The 20,077-nt window shown below is 41.3% G+C and overlaps 1 protein-coding gene across 1 annotated transcript in view; it reads right to left on the bottom strand.

The window, feature by feature from the left end:
• Window positions 1-20,077, bottom strand: part of NUP93 (nucleoporin 93) — a 104,831-nt gene that overhangs the window by 61,400 nt on the left and 23,354 nt on the right. Inside the window, exon 3 of the mRNA XM_040498062.1 lies at window positions 13,667-13,784. Coding sequence (XP_040353996.1) covers window positions 13,667-13,784 — 118 coding nt within the window. The remainder of the gene's footprint in view (window positions 1-13,666; window positions 13,785-20,077) is intronic.

Raw genomic sequence — 20,077 nt, 5'->3', positions numbered from 1 at the left:
GAAAGGTCTGAAAGGAAAGATAAGACCAAAACATCAAGAAATGACCAGTGACAAAAGACCTAGCTTAGTGTCTTTGCAAAAACAACAAACAAACAAAAAAACAAACTTCAATTTACCCTCATCCCATGCCTTCCTGAACAAGGCACAATAATGACGACACAGGACAAGGGACACCTGGATGACTCAGTTGGCTGAGTGTTCAACTTCGGCTCAGGTCATGATCTCACGGCTTGTGAGTTCAAGCCCCGTGTCGGGCTCTGTGCCGACAGCTCAGAGCCTAGAGCCTGCCTCAGATTCTGTGTCCCTCTCTCACTCTGCCCCTCCTTCACTCATGCTGTGTCTATCTCTCAAGGATAAGTACAACATTTAAAGAAAAAAAAAAAGGACACAGGGCAATGCATTAAGAAGTGTCTGGGTTCAGGGGTGCCTGGGTGGCTCAGTCAGTTAAGTGTCTGACTTCAGCTCAAGTCATGATCTCACGGTTGGTGGGTTTGAGCCCCACATCGGGCTCTGTGCTGACAGCTCAGAGCCTGGAGCCTGCTTCGGAATCTGTGTCTCCCTCTGTCTCTCCTCCTCTCCCGCCTGTGCTCTCTAAATAAATAAAAAAATAAATAAGTAAATAAATAAATAAATAAATAAATAAATAAATAATTTTTAAAAAGTGTCTGGGTTCAAGTTCTACCTTTACATAGTAAGTAAACTCTCCATCTTGGTTTCAGTATCTTCTCCTTCTAAATAAACAGAATGCCAACACCCATCCAACCCATTCCACCACGAGAAAGAAGACGGTGATGGGCAAAGCCCACTGCAAAGTATCACACAAATGGAAGAGTTATTATGGTGTACCACTCAAAGTTCACATAATAGTCCTGGCCTGTTCCTTTCCCCTACATCTTCCAAATTAGGACAAAGTCACAGATAACCATTCTTTCAAATGGTTTGAGGGGAGTAGTAAAATGACATAATAGTTATTCATAAAACCGGCCATGTCTCAGATCCCCCTTCACACGTTAGGAAGCTTTACTTTTACAGAATAAAGGAAAGGACCATATGTCGTTTTGGAAGAATTGACCAATTCTGAACTATGAGGGTCACTTTTACAGCCGATCTCTAACACATACTTCATGGACTAATCCATCATCTCTCCATTAAATCAATTTTCCTTGTCACTTCAAACTGATGTTCTATAATCTCAACTACCTGGTCAAAACAATCCAACACTTCCAAATGCCGGCTGTTCGGACAACTTGGAGGGGCAATACAGCCAGTCAAGAAAGTGTATTTGGGGGCCATTTTCCAAGTTCTCTGAATTAAGCATGTCTTACTTTTTTAATTAGGGGGAAAACCGGATTTTCTCTAAAGCCATTCAGTTCCTATTCACACTCTCAAAATCCCAAATTTAATGTTTTCTTGTTAGTTAACTCCCTCGGGCTTCACCCTCTCTTCCAGTCAAGAGGTGTCTAGGTCATGAAAGAGGAGGGTAAAAGTCTTTTGCAGACAATGATTACTTCTCCTCCAGCCTCTCTAAGCCTAGCTCCCTCAGTAAGAACACTTTCTTTACCAGCCCCTCGGCTAGACTCTAATTCCGACTTCATACAAGGAGAGTGGCACCAGGCACACGCTGAGGGCTACCTACACGGGAGTGCCTAACTGTGCCCTACTATGGATCACCACCATGTCTTTTCAGCTCCCTGCTTGGCCTTCTCCTCGAGATTCCGCTATGTTAGTCTGTATTTATTTTCAAGAGCCAGGTAGTCCAAAGAGCACCAATCTACACGACTCCAGGTCACCTCACTGTTGTGTTGTCTCCTAGACAGGAGTAATTTCGCTGTAGAGAAATTCTTTCCTGTATTCTGGAGCACACACAGAGTTAAGGGCCTTGTGTGTGTCCATAAAAACCAAACACACATAATACCCTTAGACAGCCAAATCATATTATAAGATGCAAGATTTCAACATTCCGGCACACTGCCAGAGCTTAATGGCCAGTCAGACGCTAAGTAAGGAAATGGGTCTGCATTAAACCTACAAATAAGTCAACAATCAATAGTTCAGGATTACAGTAAAAAACTGGATGTGCCCTTTAAATTGCTTCTAGCATCATTCTTCTAACTTGAGCTCCGCTTCAGAAGCAAAGCAAAACAAAACAAAGATGATCAAGCAAGAAGCTGAACACAACCTATTTTCACAAGCACAAAGCATTGGCATTTCGAAACTAAAAGCTACTCTAGGATTTCACAGAAACCTTTTACAGTATACCTGTAGGGCAGCAAACCCGAGGAATAATAGGCTGAGCTTTAGACAGTAAATTAAACTGACAGCTCAGCAAGCACAAAACTATGGCAAAAAAGCAAGCACCTGGAGATAAACGGATGAAACAGGTTTGGCCTTCCTGCAAAACTTCTCCCCCCCCCCACCACCCCCAACACCCCAAACCAGCAGGGATTTGTGTAAAGGTTTAGAAAGCATGTTCCAGCTTTGTCCCTCAGTCAACATGATTTGACTACTAAGCATATATAAATAAGTGCGATACCCACCACATCCATTCACTGTAGGCTTTCTGGCCTTTATTTTGCTCTAAATGAGCAATCACTGAGCAGTACTTCTACTAAAATACTTCAACTACTTTACTCTTTCAAATATATCTTGAAAATTCACTTCTTTACCAAACAGCTTTGACCTACAAATGAAATTTAAAACCTAGGGGACTAAGGGCATAGTACTGAACTCAAACCAACAGAAGGGAGTTCAAGTCTGGCATATCTAGCCTTTGCAGGCCTTAGGTTTCCCCATCAGTGAAATGCAGCTGACAATAGTATACGCCTGAAATAGTTACCAGAAACCCAGGAAGTGTTTAGTTCAGTGTCTTTTTTTTTTTTTTTTTTGGAAGTTTGCTTATTTTGAGAGAGAGAAAGAGAGACCGCAAGCAGAGGGTGGGCAGAGAGAGAGGGAGAAAGAGAATCTCGACCAGGCTCTGCACTGTCAGCACAGAGCCTGATATGGGGCTTGAACTCATGAACTTTGAGATCGTGACCTGAAGCAGAACCAAGTCGCACGTTCAACTGACTGAACCACCCAGGCGCCCCCCAGTATAGTGTCTTGACAAAATAAATGTTCAGTAAACCTTAGCTCTGCCTCCTCAATATTAGCTGGGCTAAAACAGAAGATAGGAATTAAAACTTGTCTTTAGTGCCCTGATTCACTACGCCAGCAGGAAACACTTAAACTAAAGAAAGGAAGAAAAGTAAGGAAGGAAAGGGAGAAAGAGGATAGGTTGGGGGGGGGGGTGGAAATACAACTATTTAAACTAGCGCTACTCAAAGTGTGGTTGAAGGAGCACCAGTCCCCAAATAGGTGGTGCCTGGTCTGCAGCAGGTAAGTACAAAAACAGAGAATAAGCATTTAGAACTTTTATAGCAAGCTGATGGAGTAATTTTATGTCTACTGAATTTAATTAGAAAAACTAAGGCTTATCCTTCGCATGTCTTTTATTTCATTTTTTTTCTCCTAGTAATTCATTTGTACTGTATTTTTCTAAGAGCATCTCTCAGCCTAAGACAAACTCATTTGGGAGGCACCGATTCAGTAAACACCTTCCAAAAGAAAAACACCAACCACTATACTTCTTCGCCGTGAAGACCGCTGGGACAGTTTGGGACCCCGTCACAGAACTAAGTGCTACTGTGAATGCCCATGAACCAAGGATCCCCAGGTCCTGCGCTGGTCCTATCTGATACAATATGGGAGACTGATATGCACCGTGGATAAGAGAAAACCTGGCAGAAGACAAAGTGCTCCCAGATAATACCACACCAGATTATTTTGGTACCTTGAACAAATCAAGCACATTATAACCTTCATGGTCATTTCAGCCTGTCCCTAAGATAGTGACAGCATTTTAAAATACACAAACTTTTTTTTTTTTTTTTTAAGAAAAGGGAGGAGTACAGGAAACTCTCCCTCATATCCTGCTCATGTCACTCAAAGAAAGAGACCAAATCAGGTAGTAATAATAAAAATCAGTCAGTAAATCCACCCTCCCACTTGCATTCTGCTGGCCTAATCCTCCCCTTTGTTTTATAAATTAAATGAATTGCCTGGTGCTGGTTGTAAATATGTTCCATATGACCAGGCTTCTTTCTGTACAAGTTCTTGGAAGCCGTGTCACGCCCAGCCCCGCGCAGCAGCCTCTGGGCAGTGCTTCCAGGGCTGCGGTTCTCTCAAAAGCACAGGCAGGATTTGGCTGATGGCATCTCAGCCTCACAGCCACTCCACGGTGAGAGGCAAGGCCTCGCCCTTCCGTCCTCCAAGATAATTAAAGTGGCGTTGTTAGCGTTGCAGACCTGGGGCTGTCAGAACTGAGGGCCTTAGTCTCGGCTCGGCTGCCAGCAACCTGAGCTTGAGGGGCTCACTGAACCTCTCCATATCTGAAGTACAAGATGGAAGCCAAGCATCTGTGAAACGGGGGAAAAGCTTAAAAAGAAAGCAATACATACTAGTTCTGAGAGCTCTGCAGCAAAAGAAATTCTAATACAGGTCTTGTCCGTGAAGGATGTTGCCCAGACTTTCTCCCAGCTTCTTCTGTTCCTGGTCCCCGACAAACAAACAAAAAGAAGCAAAACCAGGGGTCTCCCCTGTCTGAGCTCCCTCTCACTTCCTTCACAGAATGTGGATTTTTAGTGGATACAGTAGGAACCTGGACCCCAGAGTTTTGTAACCGAAGAACCACACTTTGCAACTGATAACAATGGAAGGAGCCACATCAGGCTACCGGCCTGGAAAGCTTCAGATCGAACAATCCAAAACGGAAGTAAGAGATCACAGGGTGCCGCAGCAAGCGGATCAAAGTGATACACAGGGTCAAGGGCTGCCATTTGAGAACGACGGACTGGTCTACAGTAATGTGTTCGATATTCAATGAGGTTTTAACTCCCATTTAAATTACACTCACTCCAGTATCAAATAGGTCAGCAGATGAAAAGACATGCCCATTTCTGGTTCCTGAAACCAAGCAACTTTTAAAGACACCAGACTGAAGATGACAATATATGCTCCCCGTCTCCACAGTGCTGGGGCATCAATAGATATCGGCAGGTTAAGAGACAGCTCATGAAGGAGGGAGGGGATGACTCAACGCTGGTTCAAAGGCACCAGGGCCTGGCCAATATTTGAAGTGCTCTATTAAATTCTTAGATAAATATTTTAGCCATGGGCTTCTTCTAAAACACTTCTACAGAACCATTCCAACTTCTTTCTTCTTTAGTTGGTAATTGATATTCCCTTGCTCACTACAGGATATAAGAAACCTCTGAGAAGACAAAGAAGCCTGTCATTTCCTGCTTGCTCAGAACGCATTCAGCATCCATTTACTTGCTTGTTCTGAAAGCCCTGCATTCAGGAGTAAGTGTGAATGGATAAGTAAAAAGGCTGAAATCTTATATCCTTGGCTCACATAAAAGCAGTTTTTCACATTTTCCACAGACGACGCCTTTAACACCCATTTTTATTCCAAAGTTACCATTTTTAATTCCATTCACAGGATACTTTAATGTAATTGCATATTTTCCACCAGACCACAATGCCTACCTTTTCCCTTATCACAGACAGGCAGAAAAATTAAATCATTTCAGTACTTACCCCAGTAATCAGGATCAGAATACCTAATTACAAACACAAAACAGGATGGCATATTAACCGGCTTCTGGGAAGACACTATTTTTTTCTTTTTTACATGTTTACTGGTTTTTACCAGCTCTGAGATTTACCCTGGGTCAGGATTTAGCGACAAGGAATAGCAAATATGTTTGTTAAGTGGGAGTGACGCGGACACTGCAGTGTTCACACAAGAGACAAAGCCTGGCGCCATGACCGCCCTGAACAAGAAGCTGAGGCACAGTGAAATGGAGGTCTTTTCCATATGCAGTCTGGCCACTGCAACTGAATGCTGGCCTAAAACGTACCTGGTGTTTGTTCCAGGAAAAGGTTTCTCTCCAGCTAGCAGGGCTTTGGATCCCATGAGAATTGGATTCATTAGCTAGTGTGAACCCAAGACATTAACTATAGGTTGTTTGATTTAAGTCCAGGATAAGCAGCTGTTACAAAGCTCCAAAAGGGCAAGATTCAAATATCCATTAAAGTCCTCTAAAAATTCAAAAGAAAGGTTACCATCAACTTCCCACTGACTCTTTTAGGGGCAAGAGAAATGTAAGCAAATAGGTCAATAAAGACAAATGCTTAACTAAAAACCTTCACGCTCTTAGATTCTCTTATATTTTTATATTACGTGAGAACAATTAAAGAGCAAGATCTCATTCCTTCAGGGTGCCATCAATTCAAAAATTCTAATCATCCAATGTGGGCTAGATCACCACCACAGAAAAGCCTGCTCAGGCATACTAACAGCTGAAACAACAGGGGAGCTAGGTATATTTTGCCCACTTAAAACATTTCTCAGGACTATTACACAAATTATCAGCATGCAAACAGATGCAACTCTTAATGAACGAACCCCATCTCTTCCTTAAATTTACGAAAGCAGCTCTGGTCAGACCTGTCCTCGGTATGCATGCTCAGTAGTTTCAATTTCTAGAAACGAATGAAAAGGGCTACTTAAAAATAATCCCAGAGTTCAGATATCGTTCATCCCTTCAGACTGCACCTTCCCGCAGTTGGCTTAAGCGAGGGAAAGCTTACCACACTTCTTCCTCAATATTAATATTTTGCCAGTAATATTCCTGAAGAGCTGCTATTAGCACACTAATCACTCTAGGCAAGTCTGACCCTCTTTCCAACAAAACAAACTGCCACAGGATTTCTGGAACCAATTCCCCACTAACAACTTGCCAGTACTACAAACACACAATTAGTAAGCAACACAACCACTTTTCTGCTTAGCTGTTATATATAGCTCCATTTTAGCAGCAGTCTCTTAATTCCGAAGATATAAAATTAAAAGATAAACCGGGAAAATAACAATTTAGGTGATAATGGGTTACACAAGCAGTGATTCATTTTTATACTTACTAAAGCTATTTAGTTTCTTCTGATTATTTAAAACATAAGCTAAGAGGGGCGCCTGGGTGGCGCAGTCAGTTAAGCGTCTGACTTCAGCCAGGTCACGATCTCGTGGTCCGTGAGTTCGAGCCCCGCGTCAGGCTCTGGGCTGATGGCTCAGAGCCTGGAGCCTGTTTCCGATTTTGTGTCTCCCTCTCTCTCTGCCCCTCCCCCGTTCATGCTCTGTCTCGCTCTGTCCCAAAAAAAATAAATAAACGTTGAAAAAAAAAATTAAAAAAAATAAATAAATAAAACATAAGCTAAGAGTGGTCTGAGCATACTCTACATTGCCAAGGCCAAGGGCAGAAAAAGGAAGGAAACAATGAATATTTTATTACGGATGCAATGTGGTAGGCAAGACAAGTGTCTGACAAGTGAATTATTATTGCATCATTAGCCTTGTAATTGATAAATCAGTTTCTCTGGCTCCAATTTTGATACAGTTATTTTATCAACCATTTAAGACTTCATTTTCTCTTTACTCATACAGGGCAGGACAGATTTCCATCTGGAAATTTACACAGATTATGAAGAACTTCCGTACAGGATCCTTCTTTCTGCTTTTGTCTTTTTGGGTTTTTGTGTTTTGGGGTTTTTTTGTTTTTTTGTTTTTTGGTAGAAGGATCTGAATAGATAAGAATCACTTATGTAAGATCCAAATGGACTGCTAAATTAATTCGAACATAAGCTCAATTTCTGTTTACTTTGTGGGGAAACATTTGGAAAGTTTTGGTTTTTTTCCTAGGCAATAAAACGGACACACTGCATTTGTAGGCTGTGGGGAGAGATCTGAGAAGGCCGCGAAAGAGGCGCACATGAGGAGAGCCTCACAAGTGAGGCCTTGGACATTTCAGAGGCACTACTCTAGGCTAAAGACAGGTGGCTGAAGTCCAAATATTCACATGCACACACATACCCACACATGCATGCATGCACACACACAAGACAGCTCCTTCTACTGCAGTGTGCTACCACTGGCTACCACTGCAGACTCTGAGTCTGGAGTTCTCTCTTGTCCAGCAAGAAAGCGGGATGCAGGATTAAAAATGCGAGAGAGGCTAACGTCCAAGAGGAGACAAGAGCCCCGAGTTAAGGGTCCTTGCTCTGTTTCTGTTAGGATCAGAAGACAGAAATGTGGTGACAAACGTGGTGATGGGCGTGCACAAAGAAACAATGAAATCATGAACATTAACTCATGGGTGTGAGGGAAAAGGGGGTTTTGAAGATAGGTGGTGTTAAGGGTTTGGGTTAATACAAAAGAAAATCCTGGCACAGGCGGGAGGTTACTTACAGCAGAAGTGAGGCACCACCTCTGTTTACCTAAACTGGTCTAGGGGACAAGAAAGACAAAGCATGCTACCTCAGGGTCAACAAGGCACCTTTCTTTTGCTAACTAGCTCTGCTCTGGGCAACTTCGCCCTGCAGCAGTCTATAGCCCTATTTACCCATTTACCTAATTTGGTCCTTCCTTCCAGTGAAAGCAGCTTTCTGCTATTGTACTAAGTTGGGGGGTGTTTCCACCCAGAATACCTAATCTTGTGTACCTCATCTTGGATGTTTTCATCCTGAGATTCCCTATTCCTATACCTTTGTCCTATACTGGGGGCCTTTGCCCCGTTTATCTAATCTTGTTTACCCAAACTTGGGTGTGTACATCCTATGGTTGTCTAATTCTTTATGCCTTGTTAACCCATTGGTGCAAGCTCAGGGAATTCTTAAGTTTATTCCCCACACTGCAGTAAAGTATCACAAGTTAATCCAACCGATACATACTCTAAACACTAGTATGTAATGCTTTAGAAAAGTAAACTGTTTCTATTTTAAAAACGTCTCTATAGGGGCGCCTGGGTGGCGCAGTCGGTTGAGCGTCCGACTTCAGCCAGGTCACGATCTCGCGGTCCGTGAGTTCGAGCCCCGCATCAGGCTCTGGGCTGATGGCTCAGAGCCTGGAGCCTGTTTCCGATTCTGTGTCTCCCTCTCTCTCTGCCCCTCCCCCGTTCATGCTCTGTCTCTCTCTGTCCCCCAAAAGAATAAATAAACGTTGAAAAAAAAAATTTAAAAAAAAAAAGTCTCTATAGATATATCTTGGGGTGCCTGGGTGGCTCAGTCAGTTATGCGTCTGACTCTTGATTTTGGCTCAGGTCATGATCTCACAGTTCATGAAATCAAGCCCCGTGCAGCATGAAGCCTGCCTGGGATTCTCTCTCTCCCTCTCTGACCTTCTCCACTCACGCGCACTCATTCACTCTCTCTCTCTCTCTCTCTCTCAAAACAAATAAATAAACTTAAAAGAAAAGGAAAGAAAACGGAAGATGTTAAACGCATTGGAGCATTAGTCTGTTTGGAAAGAGTAACTACTATTAAACTCTGAAGTCAGATAGGGGTCCTCCCAAAGGCCCCAAAGAGAATGATGAGGGCGAGATCAGATATCTGGTTGAGGTCTGCAATCACTGGAACAACTAGCAATAGATGTCTTAGCCCAATACTCCATACAGCTATGAAAGAATTAGATTTGATGATGTTTCATTAATTATGGTTAATTTAGTCTTAAAAATTCTGGCACTGTACGTGTAGTGGATTGACCTGTGTCCCCCCCACCAAAAAGACATGTGTAAATCCTAACTCTTAGTCCCTGTGCATATGACCTTATTTGGAAATATGATCTTTGCACATGTGATTAAGATAAGGATCCCAAGATGAGATCATCCTGGATATAGGATGGGCCCTACACCCAATGACTGGTGTCTTTATGAGAGAAAGGAGAGGGAGACTGGACACAGAGGAGGAAAATCTTGTGGAGATGGAGGAAGACACCGGAGTTAAGAAACAGCTTGGTGCCACCAAAAGTTACAAAAGGAAAGATTCTCCCCTACAGCCTTCAGAGGGAGCATGGTGTTGCCAACACCTTGATTTCAAAGTTCTAGAGTCCAGAACTGTGAGAGGAGAAATTGCTAACGTTTTAGGCCACTAAGTTTGTGGAAACTTGTTGTGACCGCCCTAGGAATCTAATACAATAAAGTTTAGCAATAACATTATTATATTTTGGTCCCATGCCATTTGGAAGTAATAGAGCCTAATGCAGAGAAACTGCAGCTCCCATTTTTACGGCCAACTCAGGCAATTTCCGCACAGCCTTCTTGAAATATACATGTAATTTAGTGAAAAGCCCACAATACAACCAAACTGTGTAAATTCGCACCTTATTACTATATAATACACATCATCCGTGGTACATTACGTCCGTTCAGATCATAGTAAAGATGTGCAACCTGCCCTTGGCATTTTTCTTCCAAAGACAGAAGTGAGCACGTGGATCTCTGTGAGAAGGCCTGTGCTTGCAAGCACCACGAAGTAACTTAGGACAGAGCAGTACGGTCATCGCGGTGCCCTGCTCTGTTAACAGCCATTGCTCTTCACCTCTATTACACAAACATGCAGGCTTCTTTATAACCATTTCCAAAAAAGAAAACCAATATATATTTTAAAAAATTCTCCTAGCGTTAGCCATACATACAGATTTAAGTAAATTTTTTTAATAGGTTACTTTTGCTGGCCACTACAGTCTTTTAAAATTGCATGTTCAGTGCATGCCAACATCATCAGTCGTGACAAACAACCAAACAGCAACAGTGAAAATCCTCTATTAATTTCACGCTTTCCATGAGAAACAGAAGGAAACAATCAATGTTCATCAAACGGAAAAGGACTACACACGTATCTATATGTATATCTACACATGGGGAAATGCCTTTCCAGCCTTCTAAATAATATAAACAATGGGTGGTACAAAGTCTCGGACAGCATCCATCAAAGGATCCTTCAGCATTTCCCTCTACGAATTTATAAACTGACATAATAAATTCACTCTGACTGATACTCGGCATGTGGCATTAAGATGCATTCGCATCTCAAAAACGGCCCTGGTTGGAAAAATTTATACACAAAAGTCCATTAGGTTTATGGTATGTGGACTGTATCTCAGTATGTTAAGGGGAGCAGGGGTGGCTTAGTCGGTTAAGTGTCCAACTTCAGCCTAGGTCATGATCTCATTTCATGAGTTTGAGCCCCAAGGTGGGCTCTGCACTGACAGCTCAGAGCCCAGCTTTGGATTCTCCGTCTCCCTCTCTCTTTCTGCCCCTCCCTCATGCCCGTGCACACTCTCTCTCTAGAATATAAATCAACATTTAAAAAGATAAAATAAATAAAGCTGTTAAATGAGAAAAAAAGTCTGTCGAAAAGTACATCTGGCTTTTGTAAAAGCAAAAAACTGAAAATGACCAAGTTGACTCTTCTTGGAACACCAACAATGCAATGAGAAGGATTAAAAGAAAGAATGCTCCATGTTCAGGGTGAAAGCTGACTTGGCACTTACATCTAACTACTAAACAAGAAGTGCACTTCTTGTACTAAACAAGAAGATACTGTATGCACAGGAGGTTTAAGTACAGGCGGGGTGAGCCCCACAATACAAAACTTCTAACCCCTATCAATACTAGAACCATCTCAGATAAAGCCAAGGCCTCAGCCCTTTAAAACTTAAATTGAGTTCTCCTTTGCCTTTGTTGGCAAGAAGATGAAATCAACAGAATATTTTGAAAATAGTAAGTCTTAAATCTTTAGGTCTAGATGATCAATTCCCAATTCATCAAAAGTTCTCTTGGATTGACCATTTTGCATTTTTGGAGCTATTCTGGAAAAGGCTTGAGGTAAAATTCTGAAATGGAAGCACGCTTCCTCTCAAAGTTCAAAGATTTCCCAGTGGTGCAGGACCAAAACTCTTAGCCATGCTCATTCCAAATTAAGAAACTCTCTTTGATGTGACCGAGCATCCACTGCTGGGAAACCATCTAATGGGGGTGTTGAAGCAGAGTGTTCATGCATTAAACAGAAGGTTAGAAGATCATCATGACTCGATACATTTATAAACCTGTCATTAATATCTCAAATCAAAAAAATGGAGTACCACATCAGAGGGAATTCATGAAGTGCATTACTAAATGTGCTGAGTACTCCAAATATGTATTACAGATATGTTAAAGAACATTTAAAAGCTGGTGGTTTAAAAAAAAAAAACAAAACTTCTTTGGAATGTTAAACATTAAAAACACACACACAACCTTATAGCGAGTGCCACTTCTTCCACACTATTAGGGATTCTCTTCAAAATATATGATTATTCAAATTAATTTGAGCTCTATCCCTTTTGCCCACCTCATCCTTGTTATAAGTATCAGTTTATAGAGCATCAAGCAGTAAAAGAGAAGGGACAAAAAGGTACAGCTAAAAATAAAACAGAAACAACAGTTACACACACATGCCATTTTAAGATTACATGGAGGGGCGCCTGGGTGGCTCAGTTGGTTAAACGTCCAACTTCAGCTCAGTCATGATCTCCCAGTTCGTGAGTTTGAGTCCCACGTAGGGCTCTGTACTGACAGCTCGGAGCCTGGAGCCTGTTTCAGATTGTGTCTCCCTCTCTCTCTGCCGCCCCCGCCCCCTCCACTCTCAAGCGCACACACTTTCTCTCCCTCTCTCTCTCAAAAATAAATAAAACACTAAAACATTTAAAAAGATTACATGGAAATGAGCAGGCATCTATAAGGTGACAAGCAAATATGATTTAGTACACAAGATTTAAAAAAACTGAAGACTATGGAAACATATCAATAACAGGAAAAATAACATCTATAGTTATTTAACTCAACACAAACACAGGGTTTTCAGTTACTGAAATGGAATAAATGCAGTAGAACGGTGGCCATTAGATGGATAAAAATAGTTCTTGGGAAGGATAGTGGGTAGAGAGTATTAATTCAAACTGAGCCCAAATAATAACACAATTAGTACCCATCTGTACAATGGTTTGCCTTTGTAGAACCTGCATCCTTTCATTTCAAATGTGAATCAATGATTAAAATGGCAGTTCACTGTCCCTTCACTCTAACATGAATGCAGCCTCCCAATTCCTCAAAACTAAATGAATCACAAGGTTTTCCTTAACAATCTGTGTGTGTGCGTGCACACACACGCACATACCAGTTTCTGATTAGATTAAAACAGCAATCAATTATGCCAGTGGCATGTTAGGTTAAATGAGACTGGAGTGCTCTATTAGACCATTTCCTGGTGCCTCTAATGCAGCCAAATACTTCCTAGAAATCGATGAGTACATTTCAGTAAACAGTACTCTAAGTTTTCCCCAGCTCTTTGCCAACCAATACAAGTAAGATGTAGAAAAGAAATGTGGAAGACAAAGAGTAAAATTATTTGAGATCCAGCACAGAAAGCAAGAGAAACTTATAACTAATGTCTCTGTGCCTTGGATTAAGCCCAAGGAAGGAAGGAAAATCTGTTCTCATAATTACAATAATCTAAAAAGCACAGGTCAGAATTGCTTTCCTAAATTCAGCCTCTCAGAGCACTCTGAAAGTAACCGATGTTCCCCACCATATCTCCAAAGCAGAGTCTCCCATTCTCTTAATCTCTAGGGAAGAGAATTAACAAAGAAATCTAAAATTCCTACATGCCCTGGACAACAAAGGTCCAGGGCCTTCAGCCTGGTTTGCATGCTAGGGTTCCACCCGCACCAGACCTGGCACCTGGCAGCTCTTACCTGAATGTCTGTATCCTTCACAGGCTCAAGAGGCTCAAAGGTGGTGGCTGCACTGAGACTCTCCAAACGCTGGGAGATGTGGGATATGTCAAGTCCCCGAGACCCGAGGAGAACTGACCTACATGAGCATACAGGGCAGGGAGAAAAAAGCAGGATTAGGACATCTAATATGCTTCATAAGACATTAGAGAGTAATTTTTTTATTCAAAACCTCCTATGTACAGCCCAGACACTTTTATATGGTTTTTTTTATGCCTTTCCATAAAGATCTATCACATGGAATAACAGACACGGTATTGTATCTGGTAATAAGCGATAGTTCTGATCATGCCTGAATTACACTAAAGAACTTGCCTAAATAAAATGATAGAATATCAATAAAATGATAGGCTAGACTACTACAAACATTTTACAGCAAAGTAAATCATGAGGTAAATGCTATTCTCAATCCCCATTTTACATACAGATGGGGGAACTAAAGCGCAAAGAGGTTGACTGACTTATCCAAAGTCACAGAGCCAGGAAACGGCAGAGCCAGGTCATCAGGCTCCAGAGCACAAACTCTTATCGCCATCCTGTATTCACAGTGTCTGTAAAGACAGATTATAGTGAACCACAAATTTTAGAAGCTTCAGGAGTAACCCAGTAGAAACTTTATTCATCAGCTGAGAAAACGAAGTCTGGGGCCATCAATGATTTGCAAAGTGCAGTCAAACCCAAATCCAAGGCTGGTTCCCCATGGCTTCTCTTTAAAAGCCAAACACAAGGGACACCTGGGAGGCTCAGTCGGTTGAACAATCGACTCTTGATTTTGGCTCAGGTCTTGATCTCATGCTTCGTGGGACAGAGCCCCACATCAGGCTCTGTGCTGACGGCACGGAGCCTGCTTGGGATTCCCTCTTTGCTCCTTTCCTATTCCTGTGCAGGTGCGAGCACACACTCGCTCTCAAAATAAGTATTAAATAAATAAATAAATGCCAAACGTCATATCTATCACATCTTCTGTTGCCCAGTCCAATAATACAGGAGCCTGTCACCTAATAAATGCTTTTGAAGAGAGATGGGAAAAATATGGCTGGTTTCACTTCTACTCACCTGGGGCAATGTAACAATGGAAAAGTTGTTTGTTGTTTGTTTGTTTTTTATAAATCACAGTCTTTCTAATATCTAGAACACTCTCTGGAAGAAAGAAACTTAGAATTGGATGCTTAGACCATTTCTCCTGGATGATGATTTAGTATCCAAAATCCCACCGACAAAGTTCATGTCCCTTCTAACAGAGAAGAAGCTAGACCCCTTGGCGGCACAAATAACCCTAACACTTATAGGGGTGACACCTAAGATTTCCAGTCCTGAACTAACAGACTTACTGGAGAAGAGAAAGGACTCCGTGTTTATCTCTATTCTTCTAAGTACTACAGAAATAGATGGTGTGCACCCAGAGGGCTCCCCACTGTAGATTTTTGTCTCTTCCATGTTAGAGGGGTTAACTAGAATGCCATCTCTGAGGTTTCTCCTCCAGGCTACCATGTCAGATAGGCAATCTTAGCTCTCTTCTAATAATCCGTAATAGCTAACTTTCTAATACAGCAGTCCCCAGCCCTGGCTACACATTAGAATCACCCAGGCAACTTTCCTCCCAATGATTCTGAGTAGTGCTGGGTGAAGCCTGGAGCATGGCTATCAGCGTTAACACCCTCCTTCCTTTTATAATAGCTTTACTCCAATATAATTCACATACCATACAATTCAATGGGTTTTAGTGTATTCATAGAGTTGTACAACCATCACCACAATTTTAGAACATTTTCATCACCCTCCAAAACCCTAGCCACCAGCAGTCATTCCTCATGTCCCTTCCCAAACTCCCCACAACACTTGGCAACCGTTCATCTATTTTCTGTCTCTACAGATCTGCCCTATTCTGGACATTTCATCTAAATGAAATCATACAATACATCCCTTTTGCGACTAGCTTCTTTCATTTAGCATAACACTTTTTCAAGATTCATCCATGTTGTAACCTGTATCAGCACTTTATTTCTTCTTATAACTGAACAGTATTCCATTATATGGATACATCACATTTTATATTTATGTATGTATCCATTCATCAGTTGATAAGACATTTGGGCTGTTTCCACTTTGGGGCTATCATGAAAAATGCTGCCATGAACATTCAAGTACAAGTTTCTGTGTGAATATATGTTTTCATTTTTCTTGGATACATATACCTTGAAGTAGAATTGCTAGATCATACAATAATTCTCTGTTTAACCTTCTGAAGAACTGCCAGATGGTTTTCCAAAGCAGTTATACCATTTCATATTCCCATCAGCGATGTACAAGGGTTCCAATTTTTTGTACAACCTCACCAATATTTATTACCTTTTTGAATATAGTCATCTTAGTGGGCCCTCCTTTTTAAACCCTTATAGAAAAACACGGGGCACCTGGGTGGCTTAGTTGGTTAAGTGTCCAACTTCGGCTCAGGTCATGATCTCACAGTTCGTGGGTTCGAGCCCTGCATCAGGTTCTGCTAACAGCTCAGAGCCTGGAGACTGCTTCAGATTCTGAGTCTCCCTCTCTCTCTTCCCCTCCACTACTCGCACTTTCTGTCTCTCAAAAATAAATAAATGTTAAAAAAATTTTTTTAACTTATAGAAAAATAATTTTAAATACAAAATTAAAATAGTAAACTTCCTTGTACCTATTATCCAGCTTCAACAATTAACATGTCATAGCCTACTCCGTTTCATGTGAATCCCTACCTACCTTCCTCTTTCCACCACCCAGATTATTCTGAAGTAGATCTAAAATACTCCCCAATTATTTCATAATTTAAAAATGTGTGGCTTTTTTGGAATGGGATACAAATAAGGGTCTCTGCTTGTGAATGACGATATGCTTCCTAAATCCTTTTTAATCTACAGGTTGCTCCCCCATCTCATTTTTTTTCTTACAATTTCTTTATTGGAGACTCTGGATTATTTGTCCTGTAGAGCAGTACAACTCAGACTTGAACTGTACATGTGAATCACCTGCAAAGCATATTAAAATGTAGACTCTGATTCGGTAGGTCCGGGATGGGGCGTGAGATTCTCCATTTCTAAAAAGCTCGCAATCCTGTTTACCTATGGGACTACACTAAAAGTAGCAAGGGCGTAGTTTCTCCCGTAACAGGTTTTACTGACTGCAACCCCACATGCTGTTTAACATGTTCCTCCAGCCTCTGTGTTTCCTTTAGATTGAAAATAAGCTCTAAAGGTCTGATTGGATTTGGGTGGCATTATTTTTTGCTTAGATTACTTGAGATTTTGATCAAGAAGTCTGCAATGTCTGGTTATTTCTTTCGGAATGTAGGCAGATACTGGTGATCACTGCTGAGAGTCATTAATTCCCAAGGGGTTGCAAAATGGTGGTATTCTATTTTTATCAGCTAGAATATTTCCTTTCAGAGAAACTCTCTTCATCCACTATGGTTACTCTGAATTAGGAGATCGTTCTCCAGCACCCTCAAAGTGACTGATGAGTTTCGTTTTAATGTCATTATGAACTCATAGATACTCATAGATATATGAACCGGAATATATTAAACACTTATTGATGTGTTTCAATCCATTGTAGTTCTACCCTTATGATGCTCAAATTGTCTCTTTAGCCAGTAGAGACCTTCTGAAGATGGTTTCTGAGTTCTTTTGACACGACTCAGGTAGACCTTCATAACTTCCCTCTGTTTGATATGACGAGGTGTCTCATGTTCATCTTACACAGACCTGCCCCAGACCTGGAGTCAGCTAACTCTCCAAAGAGCCCCAGCTGCTTTTATTAAAAAATGGATTTTAAGGGGCGCCTGGGTGGCGCAGTCGGTTAAGCGGCCGACTTCAGCCAGGTCACGATCTCGCGGTCCGTGAGTTTGAGCCCCGCGTCGGGCTCTGGGCTGATGGCTCAGAGCCTGGAGCCTGTTTCCGATTCTGTGTCTCCCTCTCTCTCTGCCCCTCCCCTGTTCATGCTCTGTCTCTCTCTGTCCCAAAAATAAATAAAAAACGTTGAAAAAAAAAAATGGATTTTAGGGGCACCTGAGTGGCTCAGTCAGTTAAGCATCTGTCCGACTCTTGATTTCAGCTCACATCATAATCTCACAGTTTCATGGGTTTGAGCACCAAGTGGGGCTCTGCACACTGACCGTGTGGAGCCTGCTTGGCATTCTCCCTCTCCTGTCTCTCTGGCCCTCCCCTGCTCACGCTTGGTTTATCTCAAAATAAATAAACAAACAAAAAAAAAATAGATTTCAGAGGCACTAGGCCTGCTCACTGCTACACTCTTTCTAGGCCTTTTCCATAAGCAGAGCTAGACATGAAGTTTTTACTTCTGTTTCAATTTTCTTAAGATAGATTACATCATGAGTTTATACTGATGCTTCCAATTTAAAATTTAAAACACAAAGTTTGGGGTTAACTTCACAGATTTTCTATCTGCATCTCCCACACTAAAAGTTCCAGTTCTCAACATCACCACCCTAACTACTTATTTGCTTTATCCTATACTATACACACAACAGTCCCAAAACAGCAGTAACAACACCTCCGACATGATGACTGAAGACAGATTATGATATCACTTGGAACTGCTCCTTTATGTGTGGTTATGTCACCAACTGGATTAAGCATTTACTTTCCTTTTTTAGGAACTCCTTTTTTGAAATTTAATTTTGTCTTATAATAATGTAAAATATTTACACAATTCCCAAGTCAAATTTATTTAAAAAAAAAAAAGTCCCTGTTTTCTCTACTTTATTCCCTCCCTTTCCAGTAAGTAACCTTTTGTTTGTTTACTTTTTGTATTAATCATGCCTTTTTATTTTCTGTATCTGATGCTCTCACAACTGGAGCCTTGCTGACATCGGAAGGACGGCCCCTCCCAAGGTTAGCAAATTCCAAGAGACCATGAGCGCAAATTTCAAACGTGAACTAATGAGTCCAGAGTCAATACCTCACCACCTCTACTGGGCCACTAATCATCCCACCAACAGTATAGGGCAGTTTGAACTTTTTCCACATGCTCAACACGTACTATGGTCTGTCTTTGAATGATAGCCATCCTAATGTGTGTGTGAAGTGGTATGTTGTGTGTTTTTTTTTTTAATGTTTATTTATTTTTCAAGGAGAGAGAGCATGAGTGGGGGAAGAGCAGAGAGAGAGGGAGACACAGAATCCAAAGCAGGCTCCAGGCTCCAAGCTGTCAGCACAGAGCCCAACATGGGGCTTGAACTCACAAACCGTGAGAACATGACCTGAGCTGAAGTCAGACGCTTAACCGACGGAGCCACCCAGGCGCCCCAGTATGTTGTGGTTTTGATTCGCGTTTCCCTGATGGCTGGTGATGTTGAACATATCTTCATTTGCTTGTTGACTGTACATCGTCTCTGGAGATACAGCTATTCAGATCTTCTGTTCATTTTTAAATTGGGTTGTGTTTGTATTGTGTTGTAAGTTTTTAACAATATTCTGGATACAAGTCCCTTGTCAGATAAATAATTTGCAAATATTTTCTCCCATTCTGTGGGTTTTCTTTCTTGTGTCCTTTGAAGTACAAAATTTTTTAATTTTGATGAAGCTCAATTTACCTATTTTTTAATCGGTCGCTTGTGCTTTTGGTTTCCTATCTAACAAGATTCTGCCTAACCTAGGGTCAGAAAGATTTAGACCTATGTTTCCCTCTAAGAGTTTTAAAGCTTTAGCTCTTTACATTTAGGTCTGTATTCCATTTAGAGTTAAGGTGTCCAATTTCATTCTTTTATATATATAGATACTCAGTTGTCCCAGCATTATTTGTTGAAAAAAACACTAGATGCTCTTGGCACTCTTGTTGAACATCAGCTGATCATAGACACATGGGTTTATTTCTGGATTCATAATTCTATTCAACTGTCTGTCCTTAATGCCAGTACCACATGGTGTCGATTACGGTAGTTTTGTCTGAAGTTACAAAATTGAAACTATAAGCCTTCCAACTTTCTTCTGCCTTTTAAAAATCTGGCCACTCTAGGTCTCTTGTATTTCCACATGGATTACAGGATCAACTTGTCAATTTCTGCAAAAAAAAGCCAGCTGGGATTCTGATAAGGACTGCACTGAATCTGCAGATCAATTTTGAAAGTATTAACATCTTAATAATATTAAGTCTTCCAATTCATGAACACTGGGTGTCTTTTACCTGCTTTCTTAAATAAGTAAGAGTACTGTACATATTTCTCCACCTTATTTTCTATTTTACTTGGCAATATCTCCTGGAGTCATTCCATAGTAGTGTACACTCTCATCCTTCTGTACTACTGAAAAGTACTCCCTTACGAAGACATACCACATCTATCCAACCAGTTCCCTATGCACAGATGCTTCAGTCATTTCC

The sequence above is a fragment of the Herpailurus yagouaroundi genome, unplaced genomic scaffold, assembly GCF_014898765.1.
Source record: "Herpailurus yagouaroundi ecotype Mexico unplaced genomic scaffold, PumYag 190, whole genome shotgun sequence".
In the NCBI taxonomy this organism is placed as follows: Eukaryota; Metazoa; Chordata; class Mammalia; order Carnivora; family Felidae; genus Herpailurus; species Herpailurus yagouaroundi.
Note: the sequence above shows the minus strand (reverse complement) of the source record. Positions and strands in the feature narration are given on the sequence as shown.